Below are 19,808 nucleotides of genomic sequence, written 5' to 3'. Positions count from 1 at the left end.
CCGCCGCTCCCTCAGCGCCGTGAGGGGAGCGGGAGCCGCAACGGCCGTTAACGTCCACGTGTGTGTGTGGGGGGGGGTGGTGGCTGGGGTGAGCCTTTTGGGGTGCTTTTTGCCTTTTTAAACATTATTATCGCTACTAAACATACTAAACAGCAGAGAAAGGTTTTTTTTTTTTTTTTTTTTAGACTTTCTGCACCTCTTTGCAGGAGGACACCCGCAGGGGGGGAACCGGCTCGGTTCGAGCCTGGGGGGTGTGGGGGGGGGGCGCGTTTAACTCCCTCCTCCACCCGGTTACAGGGCGGGGTGGGGGGCGTGAGGCTGGGAGGCGGCCGTTAACGGCCGTTAACGGCCCCGCCACGAGCGCTTATCACCGGCGGGGCGGGGGGGTGGGGGGACCGGAGGACGGGACAAGGGAAGGGAGGCGAAGCCGCGCCCCCCCCCCCCGCCCCCCGCCCCCCTTCCCGCCTCCCGGCCGCCAGCCAATCAGCGGCGGGGAGAAGCCCTCGCGCCGCTGCCGCCCCCCCGGGGGCTCCCCCCTTTTAAATTGAAGCGGCGGCGGCGGCGGGGGCGCGCGTGTGTGTGCGCGCGCGTGGCTCGGGGGCGCGCACGCCCGCCCAGCTCCTTCAGCGCCGGGGGCGCGCTGCGGGATGCCCGCGGCCAGCCAGGGGGTGAGGCTGTGAGGAGGAGGAGGAGGAGGAGGAGGAGGAGGAGGAGGAGGAGGAGGAGGAAGGCGGCTGAGGATGGCGCCGGTGAGCGAGCAGCCGGCGCCGCAGGGCGAGGGGGGTCCCGCGGGCGCCCCCCCGGCGGGGCTGCGGCAGGAGAACGGCGGCGAGAGGGGCCCGGCGGGGGCGGAAGGGGGCGGCGGGGCCGTGCCCCAGCCCCAGCCCCTGCCCCGTGAGGAGGCGGCGGCGGCGGGAGCTGGGGAGGGTCCCGGTCCCGGTGCCGGTGCCGGTCCCGCCGAGCCCCCCGAGGGCGGCTGGGGCTGGGTGGTGATGCTGGCTGCCATGTGGTGCAACGGCGCCGTCTTCGGCATCCAGAACTCGTGCGGCGTCCTCTTCGTCTCCATGCTCCAGCACTTCGGCGGCAGCGAGGACCGGCAGATGGCCTTCAAGACAGGTGAGGAGGGGGGGTGCTTCCCGGTGCTGCTCCCGGCTCGGGGTGTGTGCTTCTGGCTTTTACAGCGGCTCATCTGTCATAGGAAATCGTAACGAAGTTGGTTCGTTTAGGACACAGCTCAAAGCGTTAAAAAGGAGCGCTGAAATAGCCAGCGTTGCCTCGTGTTTTTGTTTCTTCATAGTAAAAAAGGCGTCCCAGTGCAATCGCCCTGCTGAGGTGTTAGCCTTCTAGGAAACTTGCAGCACAGACTGGCTACAGACCTTTAAAGCAGCTTTGGAAATCATCTTCCTCAACTCTGGGGCAAGCTGAACCTGAAGCAGGAGGAGAAGAGCCCATTCCCTCCTTGCTCCCCCCAGCTTAAGGTTTCTGTCTCGAGTCAACAGCCAAGGCAGGTGCTCACCGAGTAAGAAAGCTGTGGTGGAGCACTAACTGCACCCTCCAGTGTTTCAGCTGTTTGTGGTGCCAGGTAAGGTGCCCAGCTCCACAGCTCTTGAGCTGGGAAGGTGAGGTGCTGCGCCTGTCCCCACATCAGGTATCACAGCGCCTGCCCCTGGGGGCAGGTGGATGCACAGGGCCGGGTGCCTGGTCAGAGGAGGTGCCCAAAACACCTGCACGTGGGGCTGGGAGCCACTGGCAGGTCATGAGTGAGAAACGACACCGGTGGCTGCTGCTCCCTCCTTTTGTGGGGCAGAGGGGTAGCTGCTGCTTCTGGGGACCTGGTTCTCTGCTGACCGCCTTCCAAAATACGGCCCTTGTGCTTAAAAAAAAACGTGACTTGTTAGGTTATTGTGTCGAAGTCAATCAACAAGAGGAGGGAGGATTGGGATTACTATCTTCTACCCTCCAGAAAAGTAATTGCGCCACTGGTTTGAAAGTGAGGTGGGATTGAGGGCGTGCTCCACCCATGTTTTTGACACTTCGCTCAGCCTCAGAGAAGGGGGGGGGGGTGGGACCTGTTTTTGTAGCCTAGTTGTTTTGCAGCCTGTTCAGAAAAGCAGGAAGAGTTTTGAGTCCTGTTGGATGCAGTCACGGTGACCTGCATCACTTCTTTCTTCTGAACTTTGTTAAAAATAAGCTACAGCTGCATTCTGGTTTTGTTTGTTGACAGGTGTGCTATGGTTTGGGCCATGCAGATGATGTTTACTTTGCTTCTTTTTGATTCAAACTAGTATAGGTTCAGGGGAAATGGCCTCAAATCGCTTCCTTGACTAGATAACTTGTGTGTGCATGTGAGGAGAAGGGACTGCAAATACAAAAGTGCCTCCTGCAGCCAGCAGAACAGCAGCTATAAAGCTGCTCTCTCTTCTCACACCTGAGAGTACCCTGATGAGGGTAGGCACTGCAAGGACTAAGCAGCAGCTGTCAAACACGGCTTTTTGTTCCTTGATGTTGGATTTTTGTCGTCTTAAACTGCTTGTCTGCTGTTTGTGATCTTGGTGAGGGTAAGACCGAGAGTCAAACTGAACTAAAATTTTGATGCAATATTTAGCTTGTCAGACAGGGGATTTATGGTCAGGAATGGCAAATTGCACTTAGGGTTGCTTTTATTGAACTGCTGATGGATTAGATGGCATGCTGGAGAGAGAAGGGACGGCTAATGGATGAAAATGGATGAAGTCAGTATGATTTTAGTGTTAGAGAAAACCCCAGCTGGATCATTCATAGGGTATCGGTGATGGTACCTAATCTAGTTAGTCTCTTGTTCAAACTGACTGCAGCTTGAGCTTGTGAGTCAGACTTAGTGGATCTGAAAACTGGGATTTGTAGTGAAAGTTTTCTTGCTGTATGCTTTTGCTTTGAAATATAAAGTTTAATACTCAAATTTTTGGAGAGAGGGCACCTTTAAAATCCAGAATGGTGATTTGTGAGAACCATAAATATTCCAGATAACCTTTTCTGTGACCCCCAGCTGTTTATTCATAGCACTACAGAATCCAGCTTTTTAATATAATTACAAAATTACTTAGCTGTTGGCAGAAGCATGTGTGTTGCTGGAGGTTTTTGTTTAGGACAAGCTAGTCGTTGTCTGCTGCCTTGTGTTTTCCTTGCAAAGAGGAATGAAGTAGACTATAGCACGTGCTATTTTTGTTATTTTTTTTTAAAGTGGACGGATACTTAATGTGCACGAAAGGCAAAACAGGAGGAGGCAGAAGGGAGGAGAATGCAGTCAAGAAGCCTTGTAAATAAGGAGTGGGAGGAACCAAAAGTACAGGCAAGGCAGCTGGGCTATCTCCAGAGTGCAGAATCCACGCTGGGTAAACAAGCTGTGTAACTACACTTAACATTGTTGCAGGATTTAGAATGATTGTTACTGGAAGAACTGACAGACTTCACACATTCAAAATCTCTCCAAGGGGCACCTGATTCTGACATAGTTTTGATGAAAAACTTTTCACATAACTTGTATACAATATTTTGATAATTATATTGCTCAAGATAGAACTGTCTTCATAACTTAAGTAATGCATTTTGTAATCATTTATGTTTCCTTGTCTTTTTTTTTTTTTGTTCAAAAGCTAAATGATGCATAACTACAGAAAAGGAAAAGTTCCTAATGCTAAGTATCAAGCTTCTAGAAAAATGTGCCTGCAGTCTCAGGAAACCATTCCTTTCGCTGTTTAAATCTCATTGCATTTGAGAAACAAGTTGGGTGGAAAAAAGATGTCAATGACATATATCACAAGAATCTCATAGCCCTCTTTTCTCTTTTCAGAGAAACTTGTCAAAACAAGGGTTTAGTTTGGAAATTTGTGTGGGAGGCTTGAGGATGGTCTGGCTAATAAAAGGTAAAGTGGTCTACAAACAATTCTCCCTTGGCTTGGAGCAATAGAAGTTGGATGGTGAGACTTAGATTGACAGATAAAAATCCAGACCATGTTTTAATTAATAAAATAGATATGATGAAAGAAAGAATAATTAGTTCCATAAATTGATGATTATGAGGTTGTAATAGAGTAGTGCACATCAGAGCAGCTTGCTTAGTTAAATTAGTGGGACCCCCTCTAGATATTGTCATTCTAGTACAGTCCTGTGGTATGCAATATGTTTTTCAGTGGAGTCATGAATTAGCAAATATAGTCAAAATGGCAAACTTAAGACTCTAAGGAAGAGGTGTGCTTGTACCAGTTTATTTTTATGGCCATCTTTAGAAGTAGTACTTCAGTTTCACAGGTATAAAAGTATAAAAATGACTGGCTTCTGTAACCATTCTGCACATAAGACACAGGTGCCTCAAATTATGCCCTTGCCTTTCAGACAAACTGCATGCTCGACAATCTCCTTCAACCAGATCCTCATAAATGCAAAGATTTTTACTGTACTTTATTTATGAGGTGACAAGCTGGATGAAATCAAAATGCTATTGAATGTTGTACAATGTAATTTGCTGTTAGTGTATGGTGATGTTCTGCTAGAGCTGGTGGTGCTCTTGGAGCACTAAACAGCTAGCTGTGGTGTAGTGCCTGCCTGTAGCTATGCTAACCTAGTTACATGCATCAAAGTAAATAATGAGCTCATGAGTTAACGTGAGACTGAAATAGTGTAAAACTATTAAATGAAACATTTTTGGGGCTTAATTTTTATTCGTAAGAGAAATGTATTGCTTGATGGCTCTTAAGACAGTGTTAAAACTGTTTCTTAGCCTCACCCTAAAACAGCAATTTCTAAATTCTTATTGAGCACTCTCATTTTTAATCCATGTAAGAAGCATCACGTGGTTGGACCATGCTGCAGATAGAAAACCTGGATAGAAACCAATCTGATTTCCAAGTAGCAGAAGAAACTTTTTTCCTTCTTTGGTTTGAACATCTCATCTAAACATTTTGTTGGTCTGCCATCTGACATTTTACTTTCAGGTGAAGTAGCTTAGGACTGGTGTGGCTGGTGCATATACGTATTTTCACATGTCCCCCCGTGTCTTTTCCTTGGATAAACCTCTCAAATCTTACCAGTTTTGTTCCATGTGGAATATTTTCATGCTGTTGGTTCATGCTTTTTCTGTAGTATTGTCTAATTCTTCTATAGTCTTTTGTAAGACTGAGAAGAAAGGTTTTGTTGATGAGGCTTTACCATTTTATGGTGTCAGTTATGTTGGGATTTTTGTGTTATCAATATAACCTAATGTTGGCTGCTTTTTGTCAATACCTGCATGTAGTGCAATTCAGATAGTGGAAAGCTTGAAAGTCAGCTATGTATTGCTCCTTCATTTTCAACTTTGTTTTGGTTAATTGGTCCCAGTAGTCTGCTCACTTTCTTCTTATTCATCCATTTTGGCCAGTGTTCTTTGATGTTCCTCAAATCCCTTCCTGATTTTAAGCTAGTCTAAATAACTGCTGTCTAAAGAGGAAGTTAGCAAATTGTATGTTTATTAATAGACCCTCCTGCTAGACTCAGCAAGATGGACCAGTGTTGTTTGCCTAACCATAATGGTAATTTCTGTCTTTTAACTTAGTCTACTTTGCCCCCAGACACTAGTTTCCTGGTAGTATTCAGTCTTGCTTCTCATTATTTGATTTCTGTAGCCTCTTGTGACGCAGCATTGTTAAAGGTTCACTTGAAGTTTAAATGTTTTGGGGCTCCTTTCCTTTTATTTACCTACTGGGTTTGCATGCCGAAATGTGATTGACCATTCTCAAACTGTATTATAACACACTTTTAAAATTTGTGTACTTATTTTATGCAGTTTGGGCTAATGTGGTAATTTCAGGTAATCACAAACTGGCCAAGGTTGGAAAGGACCTCCAGAAACTGTCTGCTGCAGACTCTGCGCTTGCACCTGTGTCCACAACAGCAGGGTGCATAGGACTGTGCCCAGCCGGGTTTTGACCATCTCCACTGGTCCCCTAGAGCTCTGCTCTAGGCCATCACCTTTCCTTGTGTGAGGGTCCAGAAGTTCTGGGAAACTTCATGTTTCCTGAACTTTATACTGAAGCTTCCTATTCCAAGAGGAGCCTGCAGGTAATCTGAACTGAGGAACCGGGTGGTGGGTTCAGGTTTAGCTGCAGAATTGCTCTACTGTTGGAAGCCTCATCTCTATTTCAGTTCCTCATTTCTAGTGTGCTGTGGCTTAATACTTGTGAAACACTGTTTAATACTTATAAAACACTAGGATGGGAATTGGTAAGAGTATTTGATCAGTCAAGTGAAAGCATCTTTGGTTTGCTGAACATCAAGAAAATTTGGTAGTCAGAACTCTTGGTACTCTCTTGCCATTTACTTTCACAAAATGTGATGTAACATCACAGTGAAGAAGGGTTTCAGTCTGGGTTATGAATAACAAGTTTTAATGACAACTTTTAATAAAATCCCACCCCTCAAAAATCATGTTTTCTAACCAAATATTCATAAAACTCTTTCCTAGGCTGGCTTGTGTTACTAAGGGAAATAAGGACTTCCAATTAACATTCATTATGTTTAGCAAGCCATTTCCCAATTTGATATTGTTTCTGCTGTATGAACTGTAAGGAAGGAGATGGATTGATGACTTGCATCCAAGGTAATGTGGCACTCACTGATAATAAAACTGATTTATTTTAGAACTGCTACTGTGGTAGAAGGAATAACATAGATTTTTTTTTCATAGATCTTTTACAAATTCTTAATCTTTTGTTTTGTGAACACATAGTTAAAGCAGCCCCAGCCTATTACATTTTAATCTCCAGCAAAGATATACAGAAAGGATAACGCTATGAGGAAACATTCCCTTGTGATCTTACATTCTGTTTTACTTCCATAAATCTAATTTATTAGATAATGGGAGTTCTGTTTTATATCCCGCCTTTAATTTTCATGGGAACTGGATAGGAATGACTTGTTGCAATAGCTAAGTTAGAGTAGCAGCTCTTCAGCAAGGATGGGACCAATTTAAAAATCATCAGTATTAGTTCCCACACATGGGAAGAGACTTACTGGGATGTTGCCGCCAGCCTCTTGCTGTTATTAGCAGCATGTCTCTGATCCCATGGAGCACGCTCTCCCTTAGGTGGACTTGGACTAAAAGGAATAAAGCAAGTTTCTTGTTGCCTTGTGGCTGTAAGAAGTAGGACTAGTGAATTTTCTCGCTAGCTATCTTTTGCAGTGCGCCTATGTTCAGTAGGCTTGAATCTGAAGCATATACGTGCTCAAAGTACTCCAGGGTATGTTTTTTCCTTTTGCATTATTAAGGACGTTTATGTGAGGAACAATAAGTAATTTAAAGCACATTAGCTCATTGTTTATTATTATTTCTAACGAGTGGTGCTCTTGCAAATCACTTGTAAAGTGGGTAGTAAAGTTCGTTCTGTCTCGTGGTCTGAATTTCAGTCATTTAATACAAGATGCTTCACTAATAAGGATCCAAATAGAAAATGCAACTGGATAAGTACCCTAAAAATCAAAGTTTGGTGACACATTTATAAAATACTTTTTCTATTTTATCAATGAGCAACTATAAATCTCTGTGGTGGAATGTCCCAAATAAACTGGGATCTTTAAGCTTTGTGCTTCTACAGCTTAGAAGGAAAGATCATTCCATTCCTTTGGAACAAAACAGCTTTAATAATTGCAAGTTCATTATATGATGACAAGGAACACTGGTTTTTGTGTACAAGGTAGGAAAGCTGCTCTGTTGCACAACACCATTTCTCAACTGTAACACCACAAAAAGGATTCTTCTAATGAGAGAAATCCTCACTTGCTCTACTGAGCATTGCGCTGAGTGCTTATGAGCCAAAGAATCCAAGGAAAAAAGCAAATGGAACATTAAGATTTATTAAAGAATGACCTGTAGTGAATATTTAGATGGGCCTTCTCTTCAGAGGCTTTTTTTTTCTGTGCTCTCTGGTATTGGCATGGCAGAGCCCAGCTGTCCTTGGACTGACTGTTGTGAATCTGCATTGTTTATTTTCTACATCCAGACATCTATGATCCAAATGTCTCTTAAATAGCTTCTTCATTTGCTCTGGACTAGAGTCAGGATGGCAGCTAAGCAGTATATAGGATAAACAATTTTACAACAAGAATGTTGGTATAAAAGAGAAACTGATTTCATATGCCCCAGGAGGCCTGTAAATTCTATTGAAAGCATCAGCAGTCTGACTGTTCTTGGGCTGTACAGCCAGGGCGTACTTATGACACAGGATCTTGTTGCTGCCTAATTAAATGTGCTGGGAGAACAACTAAAACATTACGGCATCAAATAATATTGCAGTTTAGTTCAAAGTGGGCTTAGCAGAATCTCAATAGGATGTAGAAGTGAGACCGAAAGACTACTCATTGCTGTGATTAGTGCATACTATGCTGGTTTCAGCGTGGTTTGAACTGGTTGGTGACACCCGCTGCTACTTAATGCTGCTTTTCTTTTCCTGAAAAGAAGTTGTGGTAATGGCGCCTTACCTAAAAATGCTGCTAACATCCAAAGCAAGTGCGAGTGAAATCAAGAGCCTGAACTATGGTGCATATTTTGAACATGCCAGTGATGTGTTGTGTCATGGTTCAGAGTAACAATCTTCCCAGAAGGTCAATTTAATGTTCCTCTATTTTTCCCCAAATGTTGAATACATAACTTAAAGTGACTTTTGGGTTCTGTTTCAATTTATTTGTGAAAACACTGCCCGTTGCTCCTTGAGCTCATTTGTTTGAGGTGTCACATGTGACAGAACTGAAGAAAATTGATTTTAAGAAGGCATTTATGGTTTGGGCACATAAAAGCAAATTGAAATTGCCCCTTATTCCTTTGTACCTTTGACTTATTTCCTATCTTCGAAATATTTATGTAGCTTAGACTCTTGAAAACCCAACATAGCATTCCGAACTTGAAAGAAATTAAAACTATCAGCTTATAATTTCTGACACAGCTGGGTGCAGGCAGTGATCTAGAAAATTAAATCAGCACTAGGAAGTTGTCTGGAAGCTTAAATGTGCAAGCTTGAGATGGGTTTTCTAATCCTATCAGAGTAACCCTAATTTTTACAAATTGAAGCATGGAGCATTAGCAGTTTTCACACCTCTGTACATATCAAAATCTTTTGTTCATAGTGCAGCAGTTTAATGAACCTATTTAGTTTCATGCAGTGAAATCACTGACCCTTGAAGGTGTGTGCCAAGTGGGGAGGGAGTCAATGACAGAATGGGGTAGCTTAGTGGGAAGGCTGGAGCTGTACTGTGCAAAATTGATAGGGACAGTGTTACTCTTTGTATCCATGAGAGTTTATTCAGTGTGACTTAACTCTGGTGTTCAATTTTTATTAATTTTTCTAATAGTAGCTACTCATTTTCTTGTTTAAAGTCATTTCATAATTGTGAAGCCTTTATCCTGTGAAACTCTAATGAATTTCAGCATTACATGTATATTATGAATGTTTTGTGGCAAAAAACAGTACCATGGGATGTTAGAGCTAGCCTCTAGGCTGGCCTCTGATTTAAGGAGTATAGGTTTGAAGGTATTAAGTTTCATTTTCACCCTCAGCAGTTATTTCTGGCATGTGCTAAAATCATAAATAGATTAAACTATATATAGTTATTCCCCTCCTTGCTTTTCTTTTTTCCTGGTTTTATTTGGATCACTATGGGACTGTTGAAGCCAATGTGACTGTCTGAGGGCTGAAGTATGTTCTGGAAGTCAGAACTGGGGTGCAGTTGGAGCCTTCCTAAACGGCACTGCTGCCAAATCATTCAGCGGTGTTTGGCATCATGTTCTACCAGTAACACATGCTCAGCTTTTATCGGTGTTTTTTCCTCTTGCCTTATTCTGCTTGTCTGTTTTGCTGTGTTGAAATGCAGGGCAACACGGACACTTTCAGGCAGCACTGCAAAATGAGTGATGTTTCTCCAGCAGAGACCTGCCAAGGTACGGATTCAGCTCACAGTGTGTAGTCGATGGAGATCCAGGAGTATGTTCGATGGGATCCGTGGAATTGCTCAGCTGGCCAGGTGCAGGCCTCTGCTTCAGGGTGGACTGATCTACTTTGCAGGTTACCCTACATGTGCTGACTAGATCTCCACTGACTTAAGTGGGAGTTTTGACTCCTCTCTCACACAGATCACTCTCTCATCCACCTGCAATTGGATGCTTTAAGGTGGAAGTTGAATCCCTCTCAGTGTCCCATGTCTCATCTGAGCATTTCATATTTGTTGGTGAGCAACAAAAACGTCATGTGTTTGAGTACCTGTTCCATTTGTACAGTCCTAGCTCTGGCAGGAACAGAACCCATGCTCCCTGACATTCACACCATTTCAAGCTAGTAGATATCACACTTCCAAACTCAGTTAGTTGGATCTTTAGAGTTTTTATTGTCAGAATTATCTTCCAATTTGAAGGTTCATCAGAGTCTGTCAAGATCATACAGAAAACAACACCCATGGAACTGTGTGATGCTCCAGTGTTGCGTGTAGCTACTAATTTAGCTGTATTCCATGGGTTGTCTTCTACGTGATGCCTGAGCTTCAGCCTCTAATTGCTCTAGAACATAGTTCACGTGTGCATGGAGAACAGCCTGTTGGAGGGTTCCCATGGCCAATGCTGTTCTGTGATTCTGTGTCTCAGAAGGACTCTCTGAACTACACAATAGTTCGTTTCCTTAATGGAATGCGTGAATTTGTTTAATGTAGCTCTTAACAGTTAGCCTGTCGTTGTAGGTGCTGAATTACTTTCAGTCATTTCTGGCAATAAGGAGCTTTTTCAGGAATGGTTGCAGTCAGTGGTTTCTTAATGTGCAAAGTTAAGCTACACAGAAGAAAAATCAGTATGAATATCTCAAGACAGATGAAGTAGTTTATCAGCCTAACATTGGTAGAGCTCTGAAGCATGTTCTCAGAGGCAAGGTGTAGCTGTTCAGTGTGATTTTTTTCTTATCTGTAACCTCTTGGCTTCCAGTTTTGATACTGGCAGGATTACAGGGTCCTGGCTATACATAACTGACTGGTGCTGCCTGTCTGCTGTGTCCTAGCTCTGGAGAGTGATTTCATGCATGCTGAGCCCCAGATTTGGTAGGAGCTGAAAACTGGAAATTGCTGCCTCTCTGAAACTACTGCTCTTCTTCAAGCTGTCATGGCAGGGCGTAATGCTTTGCCACACTATCTGGGAGATGCCAGTTGCTATTTTTTTAATTGTAAAATATTGGCTGGGCTAGTGTGCCATAGGACACTTCTGGTCACGTGTCGACCTTATGAAGATGACTACCTGTAAATTAAGTTTGGAGGTTTTCCAGGTGAAAACTGTCTAATATCTACATTAGCTGACTAGTATTTAGCTAGATTATAAACGAACAGAAGCTGAAGCATTCTGGCAATATTTTCTTATTCTAAGGAAAAGACTTCAGAAAATATTCCAACAAATAAAACTTGAAAGCATTAATCTTTTAACATAGAACTTAGAGATACTTATGGATTATATTGGTATTGCAGGTTAGATAGTAGGAAAAACAATTGAAAAACTGAGCTTAAAGCCTAAATATATGCTGATTAAATATAAATATATGCTGATCTCTTGATTTTAAAAGTCCTGATTGTTTCACGTCAGCAGTCTCACTTTTATATAAGCTAATGCATACTAAGTGTTTTTTTAAATTTGACGTGTGTTATAGTTGTTCTGTAATGCTTTCAGTGTCTATGAAAATAGATCAGTTGATACAAAAATAGATCATTGGAATAGTGTGCTGCGTTTTGGCTTAAGCAGGTGTGAGGAACTAGTGTTGCTCCCAAGTTGCTGCATGCAAATGAAGGCCCCCTTCTTTCTTTTCTTAGACCTTGGTGCCTCAGTCCAGGCTTTCCCCCTTCCAGATACTGAGCAGCATCTGGAAAGGTCAGTGCTGCCCTATTAGGAAATGCCTAGAGGAGTATTTTAGTGTTTTATCTTTCTGAACTTGTTCACTTCTCTGAAGTAAAAACGTTATCTAGCCAATTCATTTCTTAAGAATTTGTTGTTGTTGTTTTGGTCCTCAGCAGCAAGATGTAGGGGCTCTGACTTCCTGTGCGTATGGGTGCTCTCAATACTTTGCTGATGCAAATAGCCACTGTGAAGCACAGCTCTCTACAGTTCCTGTAGCTGACTGGTTTGCAACTTGTTGCTTTTCCTGGCACTCAAACCAGAGAAGAAATGCAGGAAAATGAGATTACTCCTTTTTTTTTATTTTACTAGGCTTGCTATTATTTTTACTACATCTATTTTTGCATTCCTTTTATTAAATGAGGTAAAATGGTTTTCCATTTTCAGTCAGAAAGAGGGAAAGGTAAAAGTAACTCTTTAATCCAATTAATGTATTTTCCTGCTTTGATTCATTGTAATGACTTTGAGCATCTGGTAGCAATGAGCATGAACTGCTTAAAGTCACGGAAAACCAATCCCCATTATTTCTGCTCATTGAAGAGAATAAATGAATTACCAAACACTAATCTTTGGATAATTGCTCTATAAGCAGGACATCTTAGGTCTTAGAGAAATTAGTTTTGTAAGTTTATAGAACTGTCAGAACTAGTGAACTATTAAAAGGTTAACAAAAGATGAGTAGAAGCTGGGCTTTCTTTTTTGTTCATAATTATTGCAGTTGAACCTTTTGGGATGTGTTTAAGGACATACTTATTGACCAAAGTTGAACTGAAGATGGAAACTTCTGTGGACATTTCTGACAGCAAAAAGCTAGAACATATGTGGAATAAGGTACAATATGTATTGCTATTATATGACCAGACCGTTTGGAGTTACTCTTGTTCACGTTGGGTTGATCTTCAGACATGAAAGGCGTATGTGCTTTTTAGCTTTGGCTTTAGACCGTTTAGCCTGTGACATTATGTCCTGTATGTAGTTTTCCTGATTCTCCCTTATTCAACATAACATAGGCGGGTTAGTTTTCAAGTTCTTTTTGTTCTTGATATCTGCTTGTACTTGCATTTTGTCTTTTAGATACAGGTACCTGAAAGTCATGTTCCTTGTATCTGCTGGATGACACTTTGCCTTTGGAGAGCAGTCTCAGGATGCTAGGAGACATTATTCACAGCTTGTATATTCACAGCTCCTACTCAGTAGCCCAGAGCTACCTTTGCTGCTTGGACCTTGATGAAGTCTTTTTATGTCTAGGAGCAAACTTCTCCCCTCCTCACAGCCACAAACTAATTAGATTTAAAAAAAAAATAATAAACAACCTCAAATCCACCTTAAAATAAAAAACAAAACTCTTATCAGGTCTTCCTGGTGACTTATTATTAAAAGTTAAGGATGTTTGCAGGATAATTGAAGAGTAATTTAAGTGCTTCCTGGATCTTTCCAACCTGATGAGTATTTTCTGTCTCTGTAGATTATTGTTATAGGAATTTTATGCTTTCTTTTTTCGGGGGGGGAGGGCTATGGAAATACGTATTTGCCTCTGTCGAATTGCTATTTTGCTGTTGATCTTTTCAAATTATACGATATGTTCCTTCTGATTTTATTACATTTTGTATATTAGGACTTCTATTACATTACATCTTTGATTAAAATTCCACAGGGATTCTGGCAAAGGGATGACAACATCCTGGTTAACTCAGATTAAATACTCTGGAAGTAATTGTCCCATGCAGTATGTTTCTGCCTGTTAATGAGAACTCTACGTCTTTCCTGTAGACAGCCTTTTCATTGTGGGATCTCTGCTTGAGACTTCCTCAATTTGGAGAATTCAGTTTTATTTGATCTCCTTTCACTTATTTTAATTACTGTCAAAATATCAGGATATAACAGACTTAACATGTACACTGTTATTAATATTCTGGAAGGACAAAGTGATCCCAGTAAGTCATGCTTTACTTCCATTTTGAGTTGTTGCAGAATTTCATGCTAGTGTTGCTGTAAATTCATTTTCCAAGTCCCATTATGAATAGTAGGAGGAAAAGCATTCAATATTCACAACACTTCTTGATGCGCAAACAATTTTAACCAGTTAACAACAAATGCTGCTTTACCCCTAAGGACTATACCCTCCACAATCCTAAACGCAGTCCAGTTGAGATATCCTCAGCTGGTCTGGCTGTGCTTTTAAAACCACTTTTCCTTAGATCCAGCCACGCTCAGACCCTCAGCTGGGTGGATGGGTGTTACAGCTGTTTTTAGTTACACACACTCTCTCTTTCTTAGTGTGCTGTGCATATTTGTCTCTCCTGAGGCATATTATAGCAGGCACTTGCGCTCCCCTCCCTGGGAGCAAAGGGTGCTAATGGCCCTGCATGCCTCCCAAAGGCTACTGAGAATGCTTGTGGTGAGCAGAAGAGGGCACAGAGGCTTCGGGAGCACTCCTCGAGAGTCAAGGATCCACAGCTTGATACAGACAAAGTATGCAGGGTTGCGTGTTGCAGATACTAGCTGTAAGTACATAATGTCTTTATTTGGAATACACAAACAAAACTGCTTCTTGCACGCAGGGACTTCTGTTTCTGAATACACGCACAGACATTTCTAGGAAGGTGTAAAAGCAGAGTCAAATACAGCCTCCTATTTTCAGATTCCTGTTTCTGCCATGACACATCTCTGGTGTTACATTCATAAAACCTGTAGACAGTGGAAACTCTATCATTAAGATAGGTCAGGCATGGTATTTGCCATTGCAGATACAAACTTTGATGTTAATATTGGTTAGCATCATTGATTCATGAAAATTAACCTCATTCAAGACTGACTGGAATAGACATTCCTGTGGATTTTGTCCACTTCGTGTGTTTTTAAATCTATGGCTCTCCTGCACTATATACATGCAGTTGTCACGTTCAAAAAAGAAAATGCCCCCCATATTTTCCTTGGGTTTATAAGTGGTTTAACACTTGTCTTTCATAGACCACTGCTAGTAGGAACTTGTTTGATTTGGTATTTCCTAGTGTCTTTTTATTGCTATTTTTTTGCTGACCAAGGGAACTTGGAGATGGAATTGCTTTATACCTTTCTTGTGCACGTGTAAGAATAATTCTGGTGGCTATAAAACAATATGGCTCAACTTCTGAATTACACAAAGTTGCTGTACACTTAAGAACTTACGTATAGAACTTAAGAGTTTTGTTTGTTTTGTTTTTAATAAGCAACAATACTTTTATGGTAGAATAGAGCAATTGTTCAGCACCATGGGTCTAAATGTAGGTCCTGAAATTGCAGTCTTTGACATAAAATAGCTACTTTCATTGTCAGAATGCACTGAAGTTCACAAATGAAATTAAACATGGCACGGTATAAATGAGGGCACAGTATAAATGAGTCTGCTATTCTTGTTGATGCTGAGCTTTGCTTTACGAGTTCTTTCTCTAGTTACAAGGGTGAAGTTTTATTGGGTACACAAACCATTTGAACAGTTTGATTCATCTTTACTGTAGCTATCATAACTTCCTGCTGGTGTATTGGATAGATGTTTTGCCTTTTAATATGTTCTGGGTTTTTGTTTAGAGACTAGGAATTCTATCAAATTTTAAAAATCAAGAACTCCTTTCATGCAACTGTTCATATTATTAATAAATCAATACTAATTCTACAACTTTTATATTACTGTGCAGGACAGAAATCAGATTGCTGGGAAGAACTTTCATTCCCGTGCTCTGAGGCTTCCACATCCTTCCGTGTTAAAATGTTTGAGACAAAACCTGTTGTCATCCAGAGTTTAACTTTTGAATGCAAACTGAGAACACCAAATCATAATAAGGTTTGGTAATGTTTAGTGGCCATGTCCATCCCTGACCATGTGATTTGCTGTCTTTTTTGGAGGGCCTTGAATTGTTGTGATTAATGAATGGTTAAATTCTACCAGTGTGCTTGGTGGCATGACTGTGGTTGAGAAACAAATTGTTTTAAACTTGATTATAATTTTCTTTGTATAATTGAGTTAAACTTTTTGTTTTCAAGTTAGCATTTTCAGTGGTATGAGAACTCATCCACAGAGAACCAGAAGCTTCTGACAGGAATACGTAAATCAACTATGTAATTTGCTGGCAGATTAGATGATTAAAATCAGTGTTTTGTTTAGTTATCAGCTTGAGCCACTTGGGAGTGAACTATAGAATGTTTCAATCATCACTGAAATGTCAAAAAACACGGTTGTTTTTGTTTGTATTTGGTAGCTATGGAGAAGAGTCTCACTGCATGGAAACATTCCACTAACTCAATTTATAATGCTGTGCTTGCATGGAGCCTCCAGCTAATTGCCAGAAAGATCTATGATCTTTCCTTGCAAGTGTCCTGGCAGCTCATCTTAGAGGAAATAGTCCTGTTTCACTCAGTCTTTTGCTGGCGTCTGTGTTCATAGAATCAGAGGATAATTAAGCCTGGATAGGGTCTCTGGAGACCATCTTGTTCAACCCCCACCTCAGGCAAGTCCAGTCAGGTCAGATCCCTCAGGGCCTTGTCCAGTCAAGTTTGCAGAGGTTCCACTGTTGCTCTGGGCAGCACATTCCAGTGTCTGACCTCCCTCCTGGTGAAAAAAAACCTGTGTTCTGTCATGTCTCCTGCCTCTTGGCCTTTTGCAGTGCTCCCTGGAAAAGAGTCTGGTTCTGTTTTCTCTATATCCTAAAGCTCTCCCAACCTTTCTTCATATACCAAATGGCTCAGTCCCTGGTTGTGTTGGTGGCCTTCTGCTGTACTCTCTCGAATGTCACAGTTTTTTTTTTTTTTTTTTGTTGTTCTGGGAAGTACAAAACCCATCACAAGTCCAGATGCAGCCATATGAAAGAAGCATGCCCACTTCCCTCAATCTCCTGGCATTGCTTGAGCTAATGCAGAACTTTTTTTTTCCCTGAAAGCCAGACTGCTGAATCAGATTCAACTCGTGCCTATGAAGTCCCCTACATCTCTTTTTGCAAGTCTGATTTCCAAACAATCTGCTTGCAGCCTATACTGGTTCCTGTTTTTTTTTTTTTTTCCCATCCCAGGAGTAGGACTTTTCTGCCTTTAAACTCATTCCTCTTGGCTTGTTTCTCAGCCTGTTAAGGTTCCTGCTCATAGCAGCCCTGTCCTTCAGCATGTCGTTCACTCCTTCCAATATAGTGGTGTCCCAACTCAGTGAGTGCAAAGTCTTTCTTTTCATCTGTATTCTCTCTTGTAAAACAAGGTGTATGGCTTTACTGGTACACAGCACTGAAAGAGACTATAACACTACACATTGTGTGACTGGATTGTGCACAAGCAAAAAGAATAACATGAAAATAATAGGTCACACTTCAAATTGACGTAAGCCAATGCTCTTTATCCAATACCAGTAAGTAAGAGATACTTAGGAAGCTTAAAATGTATTTCTTCCTGTTGTATGCTTTCTTCCCTTTTCAGTTTTAGGACTTGGCAAGACAGAGAAGCCCACCCTATATCAATTGATTTCTTTTTCAAAGACACTTAATACGTTTTGGACTTCAGAACACTCATTTGTATTGGATACACAGCTGAAATGTTTCTCTACACACTATATTTTCTTGCCTCCTACATGTGCTTTCTGATAACTCTGGGAGTCCCATACCATTTGTATGATTTATGAGAAATAAATGAAAGTTAATATTTACTTGTATCCATTCTGCGTGTGTGGTGTGCATGTATATGTCAAATAAAATATCTTACTGTGATCACCTGAGTTTTCTGTTCCAAAGTGAGAAGTTCTGTCACTTTAGCCTCGAGTTGTTAATATACCAAACAGCAAGGGGACTCACATTTTCTGGATGTTGCTGGTAACTGCTCCCTGTATGCTAATGTGACCTCTTCTTGTTAAGCCAGTTAATACTTCAGAAAGCTTTTTCTCTAATCTTATGGAAAATTTGTTTTTATAAGAACCTTTTGTGATGGATGAATCTTTTGATAGCTGGAAAAAAAAAAACAACAATTAATACTAGACCAATTTTAAATGGCATGTTTACTTTAGTATATCCAAATAATTCTCAATGCCTGGAGATACCTAAACACTTAAATATTTTATTCAAAAAAAGTTTAATCACAGCTCATGATTGATGCATGATACATATTTAAGATACATATTTAAATATCTTTTAGATATTCAAAAGCTCATGATATTTATCTACTCTAAAGAGTCCTTTCATCAGAGGAGGTGAGTTTACTATGGTGAAGAAAGAATAAAAACTAGATGAGGGGGAGAAAAGAATCTTTCTAAAAGAAGAAGAACAAAGAAAGCTTGTCCAAGAAGTACAAGAAAGAACAAGACAATTTCTGCTTTTAAGTTTTATTCTAGTTTCTTAAAATGCAGAAAACATGCTTAACACACGACTTCTCAAATTGTTTACTGAAATGCCTTTTTTCATCTGGAAGGATTAGTTTCTAAAACAATTCTTAATACCACTTCTTCATGGTAAAGATGTGATGTATTTTTCTGAAACACGAATAAGAAGTTTTTCCTCTATTGCTTTTTTTTAATAAAACTTATTTTAATAAAGCCAGATAAAACTCTGGAAAGAATAATTATTCTTCATGAAACTCCTACCAGCCTGCACCTAGAAGCATTTTTAGCTCAGATTTGGAGGAAAACTACTATTTATGGTTGCCTGTCTTGAAGTGCACGGCTTTTTTTGTCTGGCCTGGGTTATGTGGAGATATCCTTTGGCTGGAAGGGGTGGTGGGGTTAAGGGAGGAAGATACTCTTGTCTTCCTTGCAGACTTATAAAGAAAGAAGAGGCTGATCTCTTTGACAGTATATTCTCATACTCCTCTGGAGTATGAGAAGCTTCAATGAATTTGACCTCTGGTTTCTAAGGGGCTGCCTCTAGTTTCATTTGCCAAAGGAAGATAAACGCTCATTAACTTTGTGGGTTTGAGAATTTTTATTTTCAAGCTTATGTAATTTCTCATATTTAGTCTGTGATAAATACTTCAGAGTAATCTGGTTGTAGCATTACCGGAATAGTTTTTCATTACTGGATAACTTTATCATTACTGGATATTCTGGTAAGGACAGGGAGGAAAAAAGTCACTTCAGAGCTCCTGAGAGTAATAGCATTGCCTCAAGCTAAGCATGGTGTTGGCAGGAGCTGTGCAAATTTCTTTGTGTAGTAATTTCTCTGTGTAGTTTTTGCCAAAGAACCTCTTTCTTGACCTGAAATATCCCTGCTGTTTCCAGCTGCGAGCTTCATGAACAGTGTGAATTTCGACAAGATAATTATTCATGCAGAATAACTTATTAGATCATATTCTTGTCCTAATTGTTTTCCCCTTTTTAATAACTTTTACCTTGTTTTTATTTTTGCTTGTTTTCTAGTAAGTCTTCCTCTTTTTTAGCTGCTTTCATTGGGTTGACCATGTAATCCTAAAAAATGACTGAAGGATGCAAGTTGCGAGGGATGTTGCTTTGTCTAGCTGAAATAGAAGACACCACTTAAAAGTTATGAAGAGTGTTTTAAAATGCTATACGATTGTATTGGTAGTTGTCTTGAATTGGTCTTCAAGTTGTGAGGTTTGTAAGCCAGGAGTACTTAGGGTGAAAAATAATTAAATTGGAGCCATAAGAGAATATTGAATTTGAAGTGGTTTGACATTTAAATCATCCTATTTTTTTTTTAACCACAACAAACTAGTGTTAGATGCTATTAAGGAAAGCAGCAATTTTTCCTGCAACCAAATCTTCTTCACAGCCAAATAGTGGGGAATCTTGAGTCAGAAATAAAATGGTTTGTACTAAGTTTAGAGTGTGTGATTCCTTAACGCCTGGATTAAAGTGGATAAATGGTGTGGATTATCCCCTTTGCTGTGGTATCATTTTTATTTCTCTTATCTATCCCATTACTCCCAC

At 41.0% G+C, this 19,808-nt stretch overlaps 1 protein-coding gene and 1 long non-coding RNA gene across 2 annotated transcripts in view; both read left to right on the top strand.

Annotated features, from left to right (window-relative positions):
- Positions 1-530: 530 nt before the first annotated feature.
- SLC16A10 (solute carrier family 16 member 10) overlaps positions 531-19,808 on the top strand; it is a 67,248-nt gene continuing 47,970 nt past the window's right edge. Inside the window, exon 1 of the mRNA XM_027454698.3 lies at positions 531-1,116. Coding sequence (XP_027310499.3) covers positions 741-1,116 — 376 coding nt within the window. The 5' untranslated portion in view covers positions 531-740. The remainder of the gene's footprint in view (positions 1,117-19,808) is intronic.
- Positions 2,087-19,225, top strand: LOC140002211 (uncharacterized). The gene is made up of 3 exons (XR_011808416.1): positions 2,087-6,610; positions 9,874-9,940; positions 12,636-19,225. It is a non-coding gene; the product is annotated as an uncharacterized lncRNA (long non-coding RNA).

The sequence above is a fragment of the Anas platyrhynchos genome, chromosome 3 (genome assembly GCF_047663525.1).
Source record: "Anas platyrhynchos isolate ZD024472 breed Pekin duck chromosome 3, IASCAAS_PekinDuck_T2T, whole genome shotgun sequence".
Classification (NCBI taxonomy): domain Eukaryota; kingdom Metazoa; phylum Chordata; class Aves; order Anseriformes; family Anatidae; genus Anas; species Anas platyrhynchos.
This window is presented reverse-complemented; position numbering and strand designations above follow the sequence as displayed.